The sequence below is a fragment of the Euprymna scolopes genome, chromosome 44 (assembly GCF_053919585.1).
Source record: "Euprymna scolopes isolate OS-2025 chromosome 44, ASM5391958v1, whole genome shotgun sequence".
NCBI classification, from domain to species: domain Eukaryota; kingdom Metazoa; phylum Mollusca; class Cephalopoda; order Sepiida; family Sepiolidae; genus Euprymna; species Euprymna scolopes.
In genome coordinates, this window is record NC_136525.1 from 16,758,232 (window position 1) to 16,779,952 (window position 21,721).

At 35.7% G+C, this 21,721-nt stretch overlaps 1 protein-coding gene across 1 annotated transcript in view; it reads left to right on the forward strand.

The window, feature by feature from the left end:
- LOC145268618 (uncharacterized) overlaps window positions 1-21,721 on the forward strand; it is a 60,778-nt gene that overhangs the window by 18,224 nt on the left and 20,833 nt on the right. Inside the window, exon 2 of the mRNA XM_080124092.1 lies at window positions 20,265-20,284. Coding sequence (XP_079980218.1) covers window positions 20,270-20,284 — 15 coding nt within the window. The 5' untranslated portion in view covers window positions 20,265-20,269. The remainder of the gene's footprint in view (window positions 1-20,264; window positions 20,285-21,721) is intronic.

The following is a 21,721-nucleotide window of genomic DNA, read 5'->3' on the forward strand; positions in this document are numbered from 1 at the left end:
AATGCATTTTGTTTGTTTTTAAAGAAAAAAATGTGAATATTAAAAAATTAAGTCAATTTGATGAAATTAATGTTCAGAAAATGGATAATCAATTTACGTTCAATTTATATAGGAAACTGATCCCCCACTTTAAAAGCAAATAAACTAGTCTCTCTGGCGACATAAGTAGTTAAAATGACCAAAAGAAATTTTTATAGCACTAATGCGAAGGTATTGTTTTCAGTTGACACATTTGGAGAGTACAAAGCAGGGGCGGACAAATGCAATTTCAAGACCAAATCGAAAATCTCAAATTCGTGTTTTCCTTTGGAATAGATTTTAAGAAAATAAGTTTCAAACAAATTAGATTTGCTTTTTGTAGCAAAGCAAAAACTCTAATTTTTTAATGTTTATTTTTGAAAAAAGTGCTTATTTTAATTCAATAAATGTAAGAAACCTGACGATAATCTGTCCCCTGATGTACGCTTGTCTGCCCCTGCCATGCAATTTGTAACTGTCCCAACTACAAACCAAAATTGTACCTTTGCACAAGTCTTTATCTTTGTAAATAAGTGCCTTGCAAACTTCAGCACTATTTACGATACAATGATTTAACTGGAAAATTTCCAACTTGCTGATCCGAATTAACAATCGTGATTGAAGAAAATATAAAAACGGCCGGGACTATTTTTTATAAATATTTAGATTTTAATTTGGATTTTAAATACAAGGTGTCCAAAAATCATTAAAGAGTTGAAAATCTTTATCATTTTACCATTAATAATTCTTTTCTATATTTCCAATATTTTACAGATAAGATTTTTGAAATTAATAATCGATAAGCATTGAACGACGTATGCAAGTTTAAAATTCTTTTACCAAAATCAAGGGTCAATTGTTTTGACTAAAACAGCTTATTGATGTTTCTCAGATTTGACTAGCTCTGATTGTTTCTTGTGAGGATATCCGTAGGAAAGTCTTGACAAACCCCAAACACTGCAAGAATTGAAGGAAAACCTCAAGAACGAAATAAGGGAGTTGAATCGCAATCCAGAGATTCTGCAATTTGTAATAGTTTTTGGAAAGAGCACAAATGTGATCCTAAAAATGGGCAACATTAAGACCTTTTCATAATTGTTTGAATTTTGCATTTTTAAAGTTTCGCAGTGTCTTAGATCGTGTTAGATTTTTGATATTTAATTTTAAGTTCAAAACGCTTCAGAGACTTTTTGGACACTCGGTATTTATCTAAAAATCTGCATTCTGATTTGTCTCTGAAACGTTGGTTATATTTTAAGATGCTTTCGAATGGTGGCAATATTAAAATTCGATTCCCCGTGCATACTAAGATACTTTACATTGATCGGACATAAATAGTAATTTAGCAGAGAAGCGAACAAACTATACTAAAAACAATATACAAGAAATAAGTTAGCGCAGCCAATGAGTTAAATTTTATACCTACCTTATTCATTTATTTTGGGTTTTCAAGTAGTTTTTATTAGTCTTTATTTTATCTAAAATCAGTTTTCGAGCGGATTTGAAAAAAAGAAATGGCATCTTTGGAAGTAACAAGTCTCGTTTAAAATTTTTTTTTTTTTTTGTACCAAGCAGCGTAGTATAAACACCCTAACCTCCCATGTTAAGAACGGCTTTCGAGGTTGGGTGTTTATTTCTAAACTCATTCTTAACACTGAGTTGGATGTTTGTTCTGAAAGCCGTTAACATGGGGGTTGGGTGTTTATACTACGCTGGGTACTCCCGTAAAAAAAATTTTAAAAATTAACATGTAAACTTTGAATTCAAAACGAGGCTGGCTTAAAGAAAATGCCTTATTTCAAATCGCAAAAACTGAATTTTAATTTTATTTTTTTGTATTAAATAAAGAGCAATAAAAACTACTTGAAAACGAAGACAAATTAGCCAAGCAGTGTCAGAAATTTGCTATTAAAAATGCGCGATAAAAACTTGAATAATTTGACTTATCTTTGAAAGCTTATAACTACTCGAAAAATGTAATTCAACCCCTTTTTTTTTTAATTAAAGGAGCAAAGACCAAATTAAAAAAAAAAAAACAGGTTTAATAGCAAATTATGCAATATTTGTTTTAAATCAGTTTTTAAAAAATTAAAGAAAATCAACGAATTTTAACTTGCTTCCATAAGATTATAATATATATATATATATATATATATATATATATATAAAAAATTAATCCATGCGTACTTCCATTCTTCATTAAGAAATTATCCATATTTTATATTCTGTCGTTTTTTACATAAAATATTTTCTTAAGCAAGGATAAAAACGCGACATCAGATGTTTTTCATAGTTGAAATAAAGAAAAGCAGACATTTGTCTCCATTTGAGTTGACATCTTCGGTGGCTTTAAGCGCCAGAATTAATGTTTTTCTATTGTGTGCTGTAAACAAGTTAGTAAAATGTGGGCCACCGTAATTGAAAATGATCCCATTTCATTTATCAGTTTTTGCCGGTAAAAAAAAAAAAACACTAAAATACTTAATTTTTAAACAACTTTAAGTTTATTTTGGAAGTATATTCCATAAAGAAAATAAACCCACCTTAAAAAAATTACGAGTTTATTTTATTCGCAGCTTTGTGTTAGGGGTGTCAAATTCCCAAAAAATTCTGATACACCTAGCCAGGCAGATATAAAATTATGGCATTCTGTAAGAAGCAAACCTCGTTTTGAACTCAATGTCTTTTACGAGAGTACCTAGCGTAGTATAAACACCCCCCAACCTACCCATGTCTACGGCTTTCAGAATAAACATCCAAACCTCCGTGTTAAGAATGCCTTTAAGAATAAACAGCCAACCTCGAAAACCGGTAGGTGTTTCTGGATACTCTCGTAAAAACAAAACAAAAAACCGAAATTCAAAACTAGGCTTGTTTCTTCCATAGATGCATTTTTTTTTTAGCTACGATAACAGCCATTTCTTGTATATATTTTTCGTATAGTTTGTTTTACTGTACACATCGAAAAAGTGGTCAAAACAAATATATAACAAATGTTATCAAAGACCAGTTACTTTTCTACCTAACTGGATATATTTTTTAGTGTTTTTATTCAATGTAACAACTTTATCGATGTATTGGAAAATTTTAAATGGCGGCCGTTAAGTTTGGGAAAATGAGTTATAAAGACAAAATACTGTTAGAATCTCGCTTAATGTTACCGTGACATAGGCTGACATATATTCAGCGGGGTTAAGTATTTTGACTTTTTTTATTTATAACTCATTTTCCCAAACTTACCGTCTCAGAAAGAGTCGGCCGCCATTTTAAATTTTCCAATACATCGGTAAAGTTTTTCGATCTGAATAAAACTATTACATTGAATAAAAACACTAAAAACATCCAGTTAGGTAGAAAAGTAACTTATCTTGCCTTAACATTTGTTCTATATTTGTTTTGACTTTTTCGATTCTGTGTATAGTAAAACAAACCCATTTTTCGTATAGTTTGTTGCCTTCTCTGCTAAATTCCCCCTCTAAATTGTCTTTAATAACACTTTGTACAGCTTAACATGTCACGGAAAAAAAATCGGTGGTGCTTCGTTATTAAATCGAAAATTGGGATATTGAATTTAAAGTAAAACAAATCTTATGTCGCGGTGATGAAGATATCCAAAAATTACGAAAAAATTACGAAAAGCGATAAGGTAAAAAAACTAGTTTTCGAAGACAATTATTGAAAATGGAGTTTTGCTAAATCGACTCCCATATTTCAGAAAATATTTACCTCTAAGTCAATCTACCCGGTTTCTTTTAGCAAAACTCAATTTTCGCTAATTGTCTTTGAAAACTAACCCTCTACCTCGCAGTTTTTCGTAATTATTGGATATGTCCTTTACTGCGACATGACAAGTAGATAACCATTGTTTTTTTTTGTTTTTTTTACTTGAAATTCGATATTTCGAGTTTCGCTCGAACAATGAGACAAATTGTTTTAATACTAACGTAACTAGGTCACGCATGAGTAGGTAACGCAAGGTGTTGGACTAATTGCGCAGCGATATTTACGTTAAAATTATGTAGGTGTTAGTAAGGATTGCCTAATCTAAAAAATTCGGTTAATTGCCGTAGCTAAGTGGTTGGTACGTAAGGGGGCACGAGTAACGTTAACACTTGTAAAAATAGAAAAGCAAGAACAGAGCAGTCGTTCGCAGAGGGATTTCAATGGCAATCTCAATTGCGCTGCCAAAACAGGGAAGAAATGGAATGCAATTGCGGAACGGAAACTACCAACATGAAACGAAACGCTTTTTTACATTTATAGTCTTGAAATATTTATTTTCCTATAATTTTTTGTCTTGATATTCATATTAAACCCTTTTTCTATTTTAACTGCCTATGGGGGGGGGGAAGTAGACACAAGGTCGGTTTTTAATATGGGGGACCAGTTCCCCAAAAAGGGGGTACTCCGGTTAGTAACAAATGTATGTCAAGAAGGATTTCTCCACTAACCGAGACCGAAAACGTGGAGTGCAGCATCAGAACAGATACCACACCACGATCCTTATTTTTTTTTATTTAAAATAAAATACAACTTTGTCATTGGATCGCATGCCCCTAGCAAAAAATCCAGCTAATTTGCATTTTTTTAATGAATTTTAATTCCCTATTAGTTCTGTTTTATGGAATAATCATAATTACGTGTAATTATATTCATGCAGATATTCTACATACTTTATACTTGCGTAATATGGTTATAGTAAACAACTTAGATATAGATCTCGATCTCTCTCTCTCTCTCTATATATATATATATATATATATATATATATATAAAATGGTATTCGAACCCATGCAAAACTTTATATTTGGGTTTTAGCAAGACCGTCTTAAAAGACAAGATGGCCGGTGGGCAAAAATAATTTAATCTGCTGACGTCATCACGGGTAGTCCATTAGTTGCTTCTTGACACCGGTAAACACCGGTAGTCACTCGTGGATATCTCCATTCAGCAAAGTAAGTTTTAACGTGCTCCCCCCTGTATTTAACACGGTTTAACTATAATTTAATTCCATATTATCATCCTAAGTTTTTTACCATTCAAAAGAAGCTTCAAATAAATTGCTAATATTAAAAAAAATTTTTTACAGCATACAAAACTAATGAAAATGTGAGACAACATCGACTCTTTTGAAGAGACGATTTTTTAAAGCTGTTGACACGTGTTTTTAAAATCTAGCAAAAATTAATTTTCCTGAAATTTTCAATAATTAAAAATAAATTATGCCGGCTGATAACATTTTTAAACTTTTTTTAAAGCTAGAAAGATAAAATTTAAAAATACTTATATATATATATATATATATATATATGAAACTTAAAAGTAAAAAAAAAAAAAACCCGCGTTCATTTCGGGTTTGTATTACTGTACACATAGATTCGAAAAAGTTGTCAAAAAACAAATATATGACAAATAAATGCTATCAAAGGCAAGATAAGTTACTTTTCTACCAAACTAGATATATTTTTCGTGTTTTTATTCAATGTAACATGTTTATTCAGCTCGAAAAACAAGGTGTTGTAAATAAAAAAAAACTAGAAAAAATATGTCAAGCTATGTCACGGTAACATATATTGAGCGAGTTTTTAACAGTATTTTAACCAGTTTTTTATTTATAACACCTTTTCCCAAACTTACTGTGTTAAAGAGGGAGTCAGACGCCATCTTGAATTTTCCAATACATCAGTAAAAACTGTATGGTTTTCGAGCTGAATAAACATGTTACATTGAATAAAAACGCGAAAAATATATCCAGTTTGGTAGAAAAGTAACTTATCTTGCCTTTGATAACATTTATTTGTTATATATTTGTTTTTTGACAACTTTTTCGAATCTGTTTACAGTAATACAAACCCACGTATTTTAACAAACTGAAAATATGGATATAAAAAAATGATTTTGCATGTTATTTTTGTTGTGAAATAATCTTAAATAAGAAACATGATTTTTTTCTTTAGGTTAATTATTTTTTTACTGTGCAATATTTCATGAATTTATTAAAAATATTGTTTTTAATTTTGAAAAAATATTGTGGTTCATTTGCATTTAAAAATATTGTGGTTCATTTTGATTAAAAAATATTAATTTTGATTTAAAAAATATTGTTCATTTGATTAAAAAAATAGTTTAATTTTAATATTTCAAATGTTTTGCTTGTGCTCTGCTTCAAATATTCATAATCTTACATGCATAATTTTCATTTAATTATATTAAATTTCAAGTTTACTACAAATCAAATCGTGTTCCTTCACTTTTTAAAAATGTAATTTATAAGTAATTAAAGAACGCATTCTAATCTTTAAAATCTATAATACAACGAAATATTCAATTGCTTATAATACTTAAACAAACAACTTGTGTTTTATTTTTTTAATTTTTTTTTATTAATATTAGAGTTTCAGTATAAATCATCGTGTTCTTTCTTCATTTCAATCCAATTTTGAAGTTTTGTAACGCTGTCTGTAAAAATTACTGTTCATTATTGAGTCTAAAAGTTCCACATATCTTGCTTGTTGGGACCTCGGCGATGACGTCATTTTTTCAGCTGGCCGGCCATCTTTATAACGAAGGCCACGGTTTTAGCCGGGAAAAATCTGTGCAAAAGTGAACATTAAAAAAAAATGGAATTTGCCAGGTGAAGGTCGAACGACGGCATTACGAATATGCATGTGTAACGTAGTAGCTACGTGTTTTAATTTTTAGCCTTGTAGCAATCTCTTCATAGCTCGGGCATTAACGTCTAAAGAAAAAGTAAATTGTAAGCAAAGCGTTTTAATTTTGATTCTGGTGGCGCACGAGTAATTTTATTTCCCAATTTATATTGGGTCCTATAAAACATGAAATCTGCGTTATCAATATATTTAAGCGTATTTTACGACCGGACAATGCTGGACGGTCTGCTAGTTAAATATATTAGCAAGTGAAACTGATAGTTTTTTGGGTTTTTTTAATTGCATATTGGGTATGACTAACCTCCCCTTTCAGATATAAAAAGCTTACCACAATCAAACTTGCCGAAAGGGGATCAACATCCAGCAATATTAAAATTTCGAGACAATTTCTGACATTGCTGAAATAATGTCCATTATTCCTGACAATTACTGACAAAAGTAAACGTTTCTCCTGATAAAAAACCTTATTAAATTAGAAATAAAAGTTTTCTTTTGCATGAAAACAGATCCCACCCCAAGCTAGCTTGACATTTTCTTGGTTTTAAATTGTAATGATAGTTTAAGCCTATAGTTACTTAACACCAAAAGAATGACTCCTCTGCCATTGTTTTCATGCTTTTTTAAATTTATTTTTTTTATATAAATATGAATATAAAAAGTAGATTGAGTAACCTTTTTTTCAAGGCAACAATTTTCATTCATTCCTGACCTATTCATAAAATAGGTACAATAAGTACAGGGTGTCAAAGTTAGAAGGGTTTTGAACTTAGATTCTTTTATTTTTATTTATTTATTTTAACTCTTCTGTAATTTTAAAAATCTAAGACATTGGGAAATTGTTAATGTAAAATTCAAACCATTTTATTTACGAAAAATGTCTTAAATGTTTCCCATTTTCAGCTTCACATATTTGTGCTCTTTCCAAAACATTCATGACAGATTGCAGAATCTCTGGATTGCGAATTAACTCCCTTATTTCGTCCCTGATGTTTTCCTTCAATTCTTGCAAGGTTTGGGGTTTAACATACTCTAAAGATATATATCCAAGAAAAAGTTGGAGCTAGTCGAGTCTGGGGAGTGATGTGGCCATTTTACATTGCAATAGCGATGTTGCCGCCAAAGCATTGTCCGAGAACTCCATGGTGTCTCACCATATATGTCCTATAATCCGGGCCTATTTTGAATTTGTAGCGCAGGAAGTCTAATCATAGTCCAGTATCTCTTTTCAGTTACGGCATTTTCATCTTGATCTTCAAAAAAAAAGAAAGTCCAATAATCTCCATTACTGCACACCATACAGTGCACTTTATGGGATGCAACTATTGATGAATTGCCCTTGGATTTTCAGATACCCAAAATTTAATTTTGTTAATGAATCCGTTCAGATTAAAACGAGCTTTATCCGACGTGAACTTTTCCAGAAAATTTGTCATTTCAGACAAGTTCTTGCATTTGAACTGAATATTAAACCCTTGTTTGAAAGTCAGTTTCAAGTGTTGAATGAGCTACACTTTATAGGGGTTTTATTGTGTGCAGAATATTGTGTAGTGAGCTTTAACATATCCCAAGTTGTGTGGAACGTCATTGAATCGATGTTTCAGGATGCTGTTCCATGCTGTCTCGCAATCTTGTGACGTTTCGAGATCTGCCAGTTTGCAGAAGATCAAGTACAGCTCATTAGTCTTCAAATCGGAGCACAATGTTTCGAATTGTGTTGTGACTTTGGCTATCTATTATATGAAAGGCTTGAGTCAAAATAATTGATCTCTGATTTTAGTAAAAATTTTCACAACTTGTATACATTGTTCAATGCTGTACTTATCTATAATTTCCAAAAGATTATCTGTAAAATATTTGAAATAGAAAAAAAAAATTAATGTTAAAATGACTATTTTTCAACCCTTCAGTAACTTTTTGGACACCTGTACAATTTACAAAGGAATGGTCAGTTGGTCGAATGCAAGGCTCTTGCATAACCACTACAGAACAAGTTCATGAATGGATCAAAGAACATTTCTTGTCAAAAGTAACTTCGAGATCTGGTTGTGGGGAGTTGGTGCAGTGAATGCCATGTTTCCTGCACCTTGCTGTAGTACACCCTGAAGTACAATTATACCTAATTATAGCCAAAAAATCTACAGGACTTGCCAGGTGGCAAGTAAGCCTTGATTGGTTGTAATTACCATCTAAGTTTCCATCCTCACTCGTCAGGTTTTAGCTAGGTTCTTTCCATTCCTGAATTTGGAATTAAACTCAAAGGCTGGATTTCGTAAATGCTCTTGTTAGTAGCAATTATTTGGCCTTAACCTACTTTTTTTTATATATTCCTTAATTGGAATTCATTTTTGAGATGAGCACTATATTGTTTTATATAAAGATGAGAATAATAGTCGGAAATAAAAAATAAATATACTTTGAGCTTTTTGCAACTTTTTATTTTTTTTTTCTTAAAGTGACTCTGTCGATGATTGATGTTTCTCCATGACGCACTTCCCAGTTTCAATAACTTCTGCACTGTTATCCTTGCCAAACATTTCTGCCAGTTTGAGGCAGTCTCATAAATAAAATTCAAAAGGACACCGCTTTCTCCACTTCCATGAACACTGGATGTAGAATCACAACCCAGTAGTGCAGGAATGAAAATGTTGGAACGGACCACATCTCCAAAAGATTTCATCATCTCTTTATTCGAGACTTTCACACTTTTTGCACTAGCCTTTGGTTGTGGTGTGAAAGGCACGGTAACTTAGGACCAATAGGTCAGTGTCATCTGTCAAAATGGTTTCTCTTGTCTGCGCCAGTTCTAGAACAATCTTTACAATCAATGTCAGCTCCAGATGCATGGACTACTTTACAACCTGCTTCCTCCAAATTCTTTCCCAACAAGTTGATAAACAATTTTTGTTTGGCAAAGAAAACGTCCCTTTTCATTTAAACACTATTAAAGGGATCAATGACATTAACACCAACAGCGCCTCCTGCTCAGCATTGGTGAGTTGTCTTTAATGGATAGACCACTTTCATACCCATCAAAGAAAATGCATGCTTTCCCATATCTAGTTATGACTATGTATTCATCGGACTACTGTTCTCATCTGGAGTGATTTTTCACAACGTTTCGGTCGATGTAACCTCCGACCTTTTCAGGTGTACCTTGTTAAACTCAAATGTTTGTCGAACTCTGGAATTTGGACGGAATTTGGAGTGGAACCTTTTATTTACTTCACGGGGGTAGCGTGCTCTTGTTCCATCAGGACCTCTATCCAATCATGGCTAAGTAATTTGCAAATGTATATTTCGGTCGCCCACACTGAGGATTGAACCTTCAGGAGAATATCACTTTTACAATGTATCCCCCCACCCCACCCAGTACTCTAATCATTGTGCCATGGGTCTGCAAGGGCCTGTGGCGCAGTGGTTAGAATTGCATCCTGTTCAAAATCATTCTTAGACAGGTAATATTCTGAACTTGTCTGGATACTTTTAATAGCCTTCATAAACTTGGCTGCCGTCGCTGATTCTAATGACCCGATTCTGAATTGTCTTTTGAGCGGCTCTATTCATGGAGAGTACATTTTGCTGTGCTTAAAAATGTAACAGATTTCCTATTTCAGTCAATGATTTTATCTCTAATGTTTTAGCAATCGAGATTACATGTATGGTTCAGTCAGTCCTTGATCTTTTTAAAATCTTTTTTAACAAGATCTGCAATGGGAGTTGATAATTTTTCTGCAAATAATTAGCAACTCCAGAAATGCCTGCTTTCTCTCTGAATTCTCGGGTCTACCAAGGTTTTGTTTCTTAGAAGAATCAGAAGAGAATGCCTGAGGGATGTCTTTTTTATTGGAATCGGTTTGCAAAATGTTCTGTAATAACGCGATTGTGAAAAAAGATCAGTTGCAGAACCTATTTTACATTTTAACAGATGCCCACATTTTTCATTGTTTTTTAGACTAAGTCAGAAAGTAATGTTTAAAGTTTCTACATTAGGAAACATCAAACCCTCTTTATCAAATTTTGATCCAGAACCACAAAGGACGATGTTCCTTAAAGTTAAATAAGTTATATTTTAAATATGGTGGCTGTTGACCCCCTTTCGGCAAGGTTACTTGTAAACTCTGAAGTTATTCCTGCCTAATATCAAGCTAAAATCCTTTTAGTAATTTGAGGTTCATCCAAAACCTCAGCAAGATTGATTAGACTAGTCGCTGGACGTCAGTGGATTCTGGATGCTGCAAGAGGCGCTTGAGGGAGTTTGCAGAGTAGTCTCAGAAGACGGGCAGCAGTAGTGAAGTTTGCATACAGGTAGTTTGTGATAGTTAGCCCTACTGAAACCCTTTGGTTGCTGAACTCCGACTTGGCTGGGAACTGAGCTGGGAAGGTAAGTGTTTTTTCAGAGAGGTTTCCTGCTTCCTAGCCGACTCAGGAAATTCCAGATTCAATATCTGGATTCTCTCCCACTGTAAGAACAAGTTGGAAAGTGGACTTGAAAAGTCAACATCCTCAGGGAGGGGCACTAACTTTCCAAGTGCTTGGGCAGCTGTCAGCATTACCGTCAGGCAATTAGCAATAAACTTTGCCAGGACAAAGCCTGGCAGGGTACACCTAGAACTGCACAAAGCCAGCATTGCACCGCAATCAACATGAAGCAGATCATTACAGGAATGCTGTCTGATTTTGGGGACCAAGATTAAAATTCCTTCGCCAGCTCAAGGATTTTTTTGCTGAGAAAACACTTATGGAAGTGTTACAGGAATGGTTCCAATAAATAAAATGACTAAAATTAATTCCCAACCGAACTTCTCAATCAAATGTGTTTTAGGTGTGTATTGACTGTTTATATTAATCTCTGTTCAAAATTTATCTTATTTGGCGCTTTCAGTAGCGTTCTGATAGTATCGGTTTTATTTCATTAAAATTTCGTTTACGAGAAACGTTACACTATTTTAACATTGTTTAGTCTTTATGGTCCCGGGCAACGCCGGAAAGTCCTACTTTATAAGAATTGAAAACATTTTTCCATATAATCTAAAAGGTACAAACCTGTTTTAGTGGTTTGTAAAAATAACTAAAATTTGTCATGGCTTGGAATTTTCATATGAAGTCGTTGATCCGTTTGGTCACGAGTATGTAGTTCAAAGAATTCCATTAAAATTCCTTTTCTGAATTTGTAAGATGAGGTTTGATGATTCATACTTGGATTCTTCGCATGACTGTTCTAGTCTGGAGTTTTAACACTGCGTTTCTGTTGATGCAATCTCTGATCTTAAGGCATAACTTATCGAATTGAATCTGCATGGAATTTCGAATGAAACCCTGTAAGTCGGCCATGACTATGTAGAATTCCTAAGTAATTCGCAAGGACCCATGGCCTAGTGGATAAAGTATTTGGTAAAATTCAGTTGTAAGTTCAACACTTCTGGAGGTTGAAGGTTCAATCCTCAGCGTAGGTGACATTTAAAAATACAATTGCGAATTAGAACTTCTACTTGGTCATGGTTGATGGAACGAGTGTTTCTCGTCCTCCCCTCTCTCCTTGATTTGAATAAAAGGGTTCTGTTGGAAATTCTGCAGATTCCAGAGTTGGTACAATAAATTTGAGGAAGGTTACATTGATGGAAATGCTTAAATAATTCTCAAGATAATAGTCCAAAGAATACAAAATACAATCCATCAGAAATGTCTCAAAGATTTTGGATATGGGCAGCATTTTGTAGCTAAGGTATTGGGGGGGGGACACAGTTAGTTGGACGACTTAATGCGAGTTTACATGCAACCTGTAAGATAGCGTTATGTCAAATGCCATTGGGACCCATTTATTAACTGGAAGGAAGAAAGGAAGCAACATTTCTCTTGGGAGATAAACTGGTATCTTAGCAAAATCATCTCACGAAGCAGCAACTTTATGGCAATCTACCTGCCATAACTAGACGCCTATGATTTGCCGGTCACTGTCTGAGGAGCAAGCATGAATTGATGAGTGATGTATTGCTATGAACTTTGACACGGACGCGCAAGCAAAGGACAAGCTAGATCCACGTACCTCCAGCAAATAGCACATGACGCCAACTGAACCTGAAGATCTGAGGCAGGTGACGGAAGACTGGTGACTCTGGAGAGGAAGTCAAATTGGTCCGGGCAAGGAGCCTGTCCTGATGATTGGAATTATAGATATAGGCTTTAATACTGTGAAAACTGTAGCAGTGGTCTCTTAACCATCTAATGTTTCTTCACATTGTCCGTGTATGGGGTTTATGATTACTTTGTTTTTCAATGATATAATCTTTGACTTAGTTACTTCCCTTCGTTTATCAACGAATGATTGTTACTCGTTCAACATAGACACTCTCAAGTGTCTGTTAAAACTAAAACCTGCTATGTGCTAATTGATTTTGTCAACGTTGATATGGTCTCCAGTGTGAATCTTAAAAAAACAGGGTGTTAATTTATAATTAACCAACGCTTTCTTCGAGGAAGTTTCTAGGGAATATCAAATTCACAAGCGGTCTCCAGTTGCATGTCAAGGGAGAGGACTTTTTTTTTTTTTTCTTTGCTGGGAGGTGTCTACATCCTCCTACATACATCTGGTATTCTAAACGGGTGACTTTTGCATAAAGTGTCTGAATTGAAATGATTTTGCGACCGTTTTATGGCTCAATCTTAGAAGATTGTAATGCTGGGTATGGAGCAGCCAAACTAACTGCCAACATTACCCTGCTTTTTACTGAAACCAACCGAGAGATCTTTTTAGTATCCTTGCTGTTCCCTTAAGTGCAATTGCAATCGCTTTTGCACTTGGTTCACCAGGAATATTAATTAGGTAGGACTTCAGCTTCTTCATAAGCCCTGTGGCACCTATAATAAATGGTATGATTGATATCTCCCTAAGATTCCAGTTTCTTTTCATAACACCAGACATAATTCGAAAGTTATTTCCGGGAGATGCTTTATACAGAAGTTCCTACTGCAGTTTCCAAGCACACAATGACATAGTGTAGTGGGAGGCGATATCCGTATGTGCCTGTTTATCTTTTCCTTTTTAAAGCATTATATACATCTGTATCGGCGCCAGAGTATTTCTGTATCTAGACAAACAAGAACGCCTGTCTGATAACGATACGGTACTAAGGATTGCATAAAAGTCTCTTTAAGTCTTCAACATACTTGTTCAGAATATGTATTCCAAAAATCCATAATGGTGCATTCGCTGGTCCGTCTATATGCAGCAATTGCTTCACCTTGACAGACGCTAGCTACCTGTTACTCCCCACCCTTTCTGTAGTTGTGTGAATTGTCAGTGATGCCCAAACTACGCCCATGGGTCCGAAGCTGAACTTTTCAGGCCAGCAGCTGACTTGCAGTCAAACGTATATAACTGATAGTCAAGTGTATACTGGTAAAAAAAAAACAAAAAAAAAGGCTGAATATTTTAAGCATTGAAGCGATGGTCATGAAGAACCAGTTACAGTGGGCAGGTCCTGTTCTAATGGAGGATGTGAGGGTACCGGATCAGTCTTGTGGTGAGCTTAAGATTGGAAATCGTCCTCGGCACAGCTCAGAAGCAGTTCAATGATTGCATAAAACCATCTTAAAGCCTGTAAAATACCTGTTCAAATCTGGGAGAGGGTGGGTAGCACAAACGTCTGCACTAACGGAGAAAGCTAATTAGAAATCGAACTAAAGTTTTGGAAAGGAAAGAGTCAAATCAGCTGAGCTGAAGAGAAATATTAAAGGTAATGTGTCTTATTGAATTGAGTAAACAATTGGAAAATGTGAGGTGATCGGACACTCCTCTTGAAAGCTGGTTACATCAACCACAATGTGCATACTGTTGACAAGAGAACTTGAATGCCTACTAAACACTGTTCTCGAGTGTCTAGGGTCTCTCTGTACAGGGGTTTGTCAGAAAAACCTGGCATGAGGATATTTTTTCCTAGAAGTAAACCATGACCAAATATTCAAAATCATAGTATTCGCTGCCCAAATAAGATCTCCCTATCGATAACCCACATTAGCTTTTACGAGAAATGGTGCACCTTCTCAAAGTGATGTTACCTCAAGTAACAGCACGAAGCTGGATACTCCACCAGACTAGATAAATTCTTGTCCTGGAATCCAGTAAGACCAAGAGACCAAAACAAGATATACTACAACGTATAAAAATGGTTAATTGGGGAGAGGAAAATGTTCTCAATTTCTTTACTAACTCAGTGTTTGAGAGATAAAGAAATTTAATGAAACATTCGAATATCTAAGCATCTCGTATAGAGTTCAAGTGTTAGCCCCAGGTTGTGGGTCTCTCGACTTCTGAGAACTTTGACTGAAGTAAAACAAAACATTGACAAAGTGGAAACCTCCCTTTTGACTGGAAGATACTTGTGGTCTGGAGGAATGCAAGACATTAGCTGAGTTACAGAAATATTTGATTGCACATAGACTATTCCAAACAAATTCAGTGAACTGTTTCAACACTTTGTCATAAATCATGCAAGTAAGCTGCTGGCCTGAAAAGTCACTTTCAGGCCCATGGACGTAATTTGGGAATCGCCATTTCAAACGCCAACTATAGTAAGGCTAGTAATGAGCTTTGAAATCACTAGCGTCTGAAGACGAAACAATTGTCATGTAAAAAAAAAAAAACCTAATACACGCATCGTTAAGTGAAAATGCACATTAATACGATGTCACGCTTATATTTTTTTTTTTTTTTCTTCTGTGACTGTTTAATTGTTAGTTGCCTGTGTCCAGCGTTTCCCGGGTGTCTGGAGGTGTGGTGAGCAAAAAAAATAGTAATAGGCAGGCTCGAACCCGTATCACAAAGAAGGAAAAGAACTTTAAGAAAAGTGACATCTTTGCCGTTGTCCATCACCAAACCAGAAGTGGCGAAGGTTTAAATTAAGGCCGTTTGGAGGAGTATTGCACAGAAAAAAAAATAGTAGGCAGGCAGGCTTGAACTCTTATTGTAAAGGAGCAAAAGAATGCGAAAAAAAACAAAAAACCCTGCATGTCTTTGCCATTGCGTCTATCGCCAAACCGGAAGTGACAAAGGTTTTAATTAAGGCTAGGCAATCAAAAAGAGATGATTTTCGAAAATATTGGCGAAAAAGCGACCCCCCCTCCTAGTAAAGTGTCCAGTTGAGGCTGAAGGAATTACTGCCTTTAATTTTTTTCGATATTTGTCGTCCTAAGGGTCGAACTTCAAAACGATAGCAATTACAAGAAAATCCAAAAGTTTTAGCTAGATGAGACGAAACTAAAAGATGACCTTCATTTCTTTTTAATTAATTTACCAAGTATTTAAATTTTGGTTTTTATTATAGCTAATGGCATACAAGTCATCTATTTTTATGAGTAATTTTACGAAGAATTTTTCCAAAGTTTTGACTTTGGTTTTAATTATAGCTGAAGGAACTGTTATTTTCCTGTTTCAAGGTGAACCCAAATCATATGGGTATATTCTTGAAATTACAATTTTATAAGAATTGATAGAAAATTTACTCCGTAATAATATATACGAAATGGCATAAATTAAAATATATTTAAGTATATTTTACGATCGGGTTAAGCCAGGCATCCGTTAGCTTAAATACTTTTGCAGTTTTAACAAGAGCTACAATAATATCAGGGCATCTCCATTTACACTGAACATCTACAGAATGCCAACATCAATATATTACATATGAAAGAGTCCGCTATGAAATTTCCATAAGTCCCACTAGTTAATAATTAATAAATTAATGGACGTGTGTGTGTGTGTGTGTGTACGCGCACATTTCCCTACAAAACTGTCAATTTTCAGTCTACACTCGAGATTTGACATAACGGGTACTGAGATTTGGGAAAATCGTTTTTCGGCCAGAAATTTGCCTGTCAAGGGATCAAAGTTCAACGATTTGACCTTTGAAAACTCTACCAAACTCCTCTGCCAATTCTGGGCCTAAACATTTGAAATTTTAGATGTAGGTTACTTGGATATGGATCAAACGTTTTTATTTGATCCCAAAACAAATGTGAAGGGTCAAGATTGAGGTCAAAATTAAAAAAAAATTGGCTTCTGCAGTCTCTACCAAATTACTCGGCCAATTTTTTGTCTGAACATTTGAAATTTTACATAAAAGGTATTCAGACATACAGCAGCCTTTTTAATCACTTTTTGGGCGAAAATTTGGCTGCAACGAGGTCAATGTTGAAAGGGTTTCCTGCCCTTTGCGGACTCTACCAAACTCCTTCGTCAATTTTGGGTCGAAGCACTTAAAATTTTAAATGTAGGTTACCGGGACACGAGTTATATATATATATATATATATATATATATATATATATATATATATGCATGCATGCGTGTGCAGTTATGAACAGTACATAGGACCTGAGCAAAGTCTGGTTGAACTGCTAGTTATCTTTACAATTAGTTTTCGGTTAGTATTAATAGGTTCATGGCCATCATTTGTACGACATATGTATTTTATACCTCCGCCCCCCCCCCCTCCGATATAGTTTTCAGCTTGGCTTTTCATGCACGCTATTGGCCGGCTAATGAAAGTAATCGGTTACACGTCGTTAGTAGTTAACAAAAACAAAACAAAGAAAAAACGCAGATAAATGAAATGAATATTAGATAACTAAAGTCTCCCACAATTTACTCGGACGTCCTTGAAAATATAAGTGCACCCAGGTGTGAAGACAAAACTTAATACAGTGTTCTATTAATTACTGACACGGATGTCAAACATATTTTCGAAATTATAAACTTGTCCAGAACTAATCTTCTTTGGCAGGGGTTGTATATTTAATACTCGATTCGCTCGGCTAATGCAGTCAACCTCTCACCGTCCCAACTTCCGGTAGAGGGATATGGAAGGCTGTATCTGGAATGCGTGTATTTCATGAAAATGTGTGCGCACACATTCGACAGTTGAGGCTCCTTGTTATATTTTAGACGCGCGTTTAGTCACCGACAAAAGGTAAACTTGAAAACGAATAAAAAACATGGTTTCAAAAAGACGAAAATACAAAATAAAGACGAGACCTTTGCATAACATTTCGCTGCCCTTGAAGAACCGCCGTACATCGGAATTAGTTCTTTTCACCCCATTACAACAATATATTGATATTCGAAAACGAGGCTACATCAAAGGATCGCTCTCTTATTCTCGTCCAGGGTTGCCAGGTTGGCCTTTTTAAAGCCAAATCTGGCAAATTTGGCCTTTTGAAACAGTTTTGCCCTCCAAAATTGTAGTTACGTTTTTTAATTTTGTAAAAATGTACTTTTTACAGATTAAAGAACAAGCAGATTAAAGAACAAGCAGATTAACGCCGTCAGCTCTCCCCCCCCCCCCCGATTATTCAATTCTATTTAGCGTAAACTGATACCCTTCATCTCGTTTGTGGGCCACTCTAATTTTTCTATAAGAATGTGGATATATTTTGTCTAGATATTGTGATGGCCGTCTCAGTATGGTGAAACCCATACACCTGTAGGGTGAGGGACAGGATAGTCTTGTTATAGACGATCCCATCCCCGATGTTAGTTGAATGGTAGTGATTGAAAAGTAAAAGGTCGCATAATGATGACGAAAATATACCGGTATATATTAGTGAAAGAATGCAGATGTATTTACATAAATTTACATGAGGAATAATAGATATAGATAGTAAGAGTTCATTGAGAATAAGTTCGTTGAAGTAATGTTACTTGTAGTTGATGAGAGGCTGACGGGTTAGTCAGGAGCGCTGTTGTGTGGCCAATGCCATCTGAGCGGTATCTGTTACAGCTTGACTGCTTGAGGGTCCAGCGCAAATGAGAAACAGTAAGTCACGTGGCTGCCGCTCTCCGACTAGCCTGGGAGTTTCAATTCCTACACACTAGTCTCTCCTGTCAACTTCAGACGACACGGCTACTTATTTTTTTTGTTTTCGCCCCTCTCCCCCCCCCAAGGCATGTTGCCACTTGGAACGTAAGGGCTTATTTAGGATCCTGTCCAACATATTGTGGGGAGTATAGCAGTGAGATGTCTGTTCACATTACATTTCAACTTAATCAGGTTAGTACAGGCAGGGTAGCAGGAAACGAGGGAATTCCAAAGTTTAGCAATCTGAGGAAAGAAACTAGAGTAGAAGACTTTGTGGTATCTAGGAAACGATGAAGGGGTGTGATTTTGCTGCTTGTCAGGTTAGTCGAGAGTATATACATCAAGAGGGCACAAGTGCTAGGAGTTCAGAGCATGTTACATTAAAGTGCTTGTAAAATACACAGGAAATGTGACATTGTGGTGATAGGTTTGAGCTTGGTAGATACTGCAGGATCTATTAGATTTGAGACTTAACCTTAACTGAGCCGAGTGGCAAGTGCAGCAGCCTAGCTGTAGTAACAATATTCCATGCATAGGCGAATTGTGGCTTTGTAAAGATAAATGATTTCTAGGGAGTAATTTTCTAGCATGGTAAAGAGAGCCCACCTTCCTTGTATCAGCCTTGGCAATGTTAATGTATTTGTTCCAATTCATGTCAGATTGTTATTGAGTTCGGAAAATGGCCTCTTAGGTAGTGTTATTAGGCATGGCAATCGTCATTAATTGCAATAGCCATTCTAGTTGACCTTAAATTAAATTTTCACTTTTTTATAAACGCCAGGTTTCCTATGCATAGGAGCGGTTATGTCACAGTATTACACAAATAAAACGCTATTATAATAAACTAATCTATATATATATATAAAAGCCAAACGTCTGTATGTATGTTTGTTTGTAACGCTAAAACTTTTGAAAGACGGAACCAAACTTGACAAATTTGGTATCATATCGAAGCCCCATCACCCGGATGACAAATATCGAAATTTCACGTCAAACGGACCACTAGAAGTTGGTCAACTGATCAGTTATCTTCGAGGGGGCCCCCAAAAAACCTGTCATTGTCTATATATATAAAAGACAAATGTTTGTTTGTAACGCTAAAACTTGAGATGAAAGATTCCTCTCCCCTAAGAATAAAACATATGTTCAATATCTGCTTTTGTTTTTTCATTGTTTATATGGTCCCGAGCAACGCCGGGTAGCCCTGCTAGTGTTTTATAAAACGGGACTGTGTGATCGTCTAATGTTCTGTATATTTCTGATATATTCGTATGTGACGTGTATTTTGGATATACCTTACTTTATACGTCGTTGATCATGTCCACCGGGAATTGTTCTTGGGGGAGGGGAGACTGGGAACCTGTTTTGGACGAATATTCATTCACTCCAAGACGATGAATTGGTTTTAGTTTTTATTCACCTTCCAGATGTCGATAGCAGAATGGAATTAACGAAGCAAGCAAATACATTCACTTTCCAAGTCTTATTTTCACACACGTCAGCGTCCCTCCACCCCAGTTAAAGGGAGGAGACGACCTGTTAAGCCGTCTGTTTCTCTACGTCCAAACCCAAACTCACTGACTCCAGCTAACCTGATCATGTGACTCGCGCGCAGATCCGATCAGCTGACCTTCACTTCCGGTAAAACGTGTCTACATTATAATTTACCATATTATGTTCGACCTATTTCGTAACACTAAAAGCAAAATTTTTCTCTTTTCAGAAAACATGGCGTCTTTACAAGTAAGTTTATTTTTAGTTTTGTGCTCCATGATTTTTTTTTTTTTTTTTTCTGAATTTAAGTTGCAAGATTACAACTACCATTTTTTTCTCTATCTCCTCCAGCAGGAAGTCAAATACAAAGTAACGTGATTTAAAAAGCTAGCGCACTAGACGAAGTGTTTTCTGGTTTACAAAAAATGCCTGAACAGCTGTCAACCAGTGGCGTAGCAAGAGTAAACGTCATCCGGGGCGGTCCACTTAAATGTCACCCCACTGACCCTCACTTCACCCTATGCTGAATAGTTAGCTATCGTTAAATTTTCGTACATGTTATTACTTCCTGACCGGTACTTTACTGCTTACACGTATAATCAACGACAAATCCTATATGAAAAAACAATCTGTTCAAATCCATTTTTTAAATGCAACTGTTCATAATAGCATAATAATAAACTTGTTTTTCTTCCTAAAAAGGTTTCCATGGCTGCTTATAGGTGTCGCCTTAAACGTGGAATTTCTTGACAAAGGTCTTCAGATAGCTTATCATACACAGACGTGAGCTTGCCAACAGACAACTCTTTTTCCTCCTCGCCGGCACAAATATCTGGCTGAACGGTAGAAAGTCGACAATGTCACTTATTGCCTGTACTGATTTCCAACTCTTATAGAAACGGTCCAGACACTCCTACATTGCTTTTGGTCTCCAGCCGCAATGACAATCCAGCATATCTTGCCTCCTCTCTTACCATTTTGTTCTTCTGATTCTCCTCTGAGATATCGAGTTAACATTTTGCAAGTGCTTGCTGGACGGCATTGTCAACAACATTCGTACGCTACTCTTCCAAAAAGATCTTAAACTCTTAGTTTGGTAGAAATCATGTCCAGGGTGATACCTGGTGTTTGTATGTACTTCTGAGTTACGTTTTAATTCTTGTAAAACGTCACTCCAGAATAACAAAAGCAATGAAAAAAGTCGCATATAGCTGCTAACATATTATGCGCAACGCCTCTTGTTGGGTTTATTTGCTTCCCCACTGATCAAATTAGGCACAAGGCCGTTTTTTAATGTGGAGATAGGGGGGACCAGCTCCTGAGAGGTGGGAAATGGGAGCTGGGTTAGTAACTGTTGGTATGAAGGGTTGCCCCTAGTGACCAAGGTCAGATATGTGGGGTTACCCCCACATATGGTCTTTGCTAGTCATAGCTTGCAGCATCTGTCGGAACAGATACTACACTTTGATCTTGTCCCCCGTGCCGCCGAAGCGGGGGGGGGGAGGCCTTTTGGCCTGTGCGCAACGGGAACGCCTCTTGTCTCCTCGCTTTCTTCATCACACAGATTCAATAGCTTCCACAAACTGGTTAAACCTCTGTATCACCGGCTCCACTGCATCAGCATGTGCACTCCAGCGAGTTGTGGACACTTTTTCACTGTAGTACCTGCGTACTTTACTAACACAC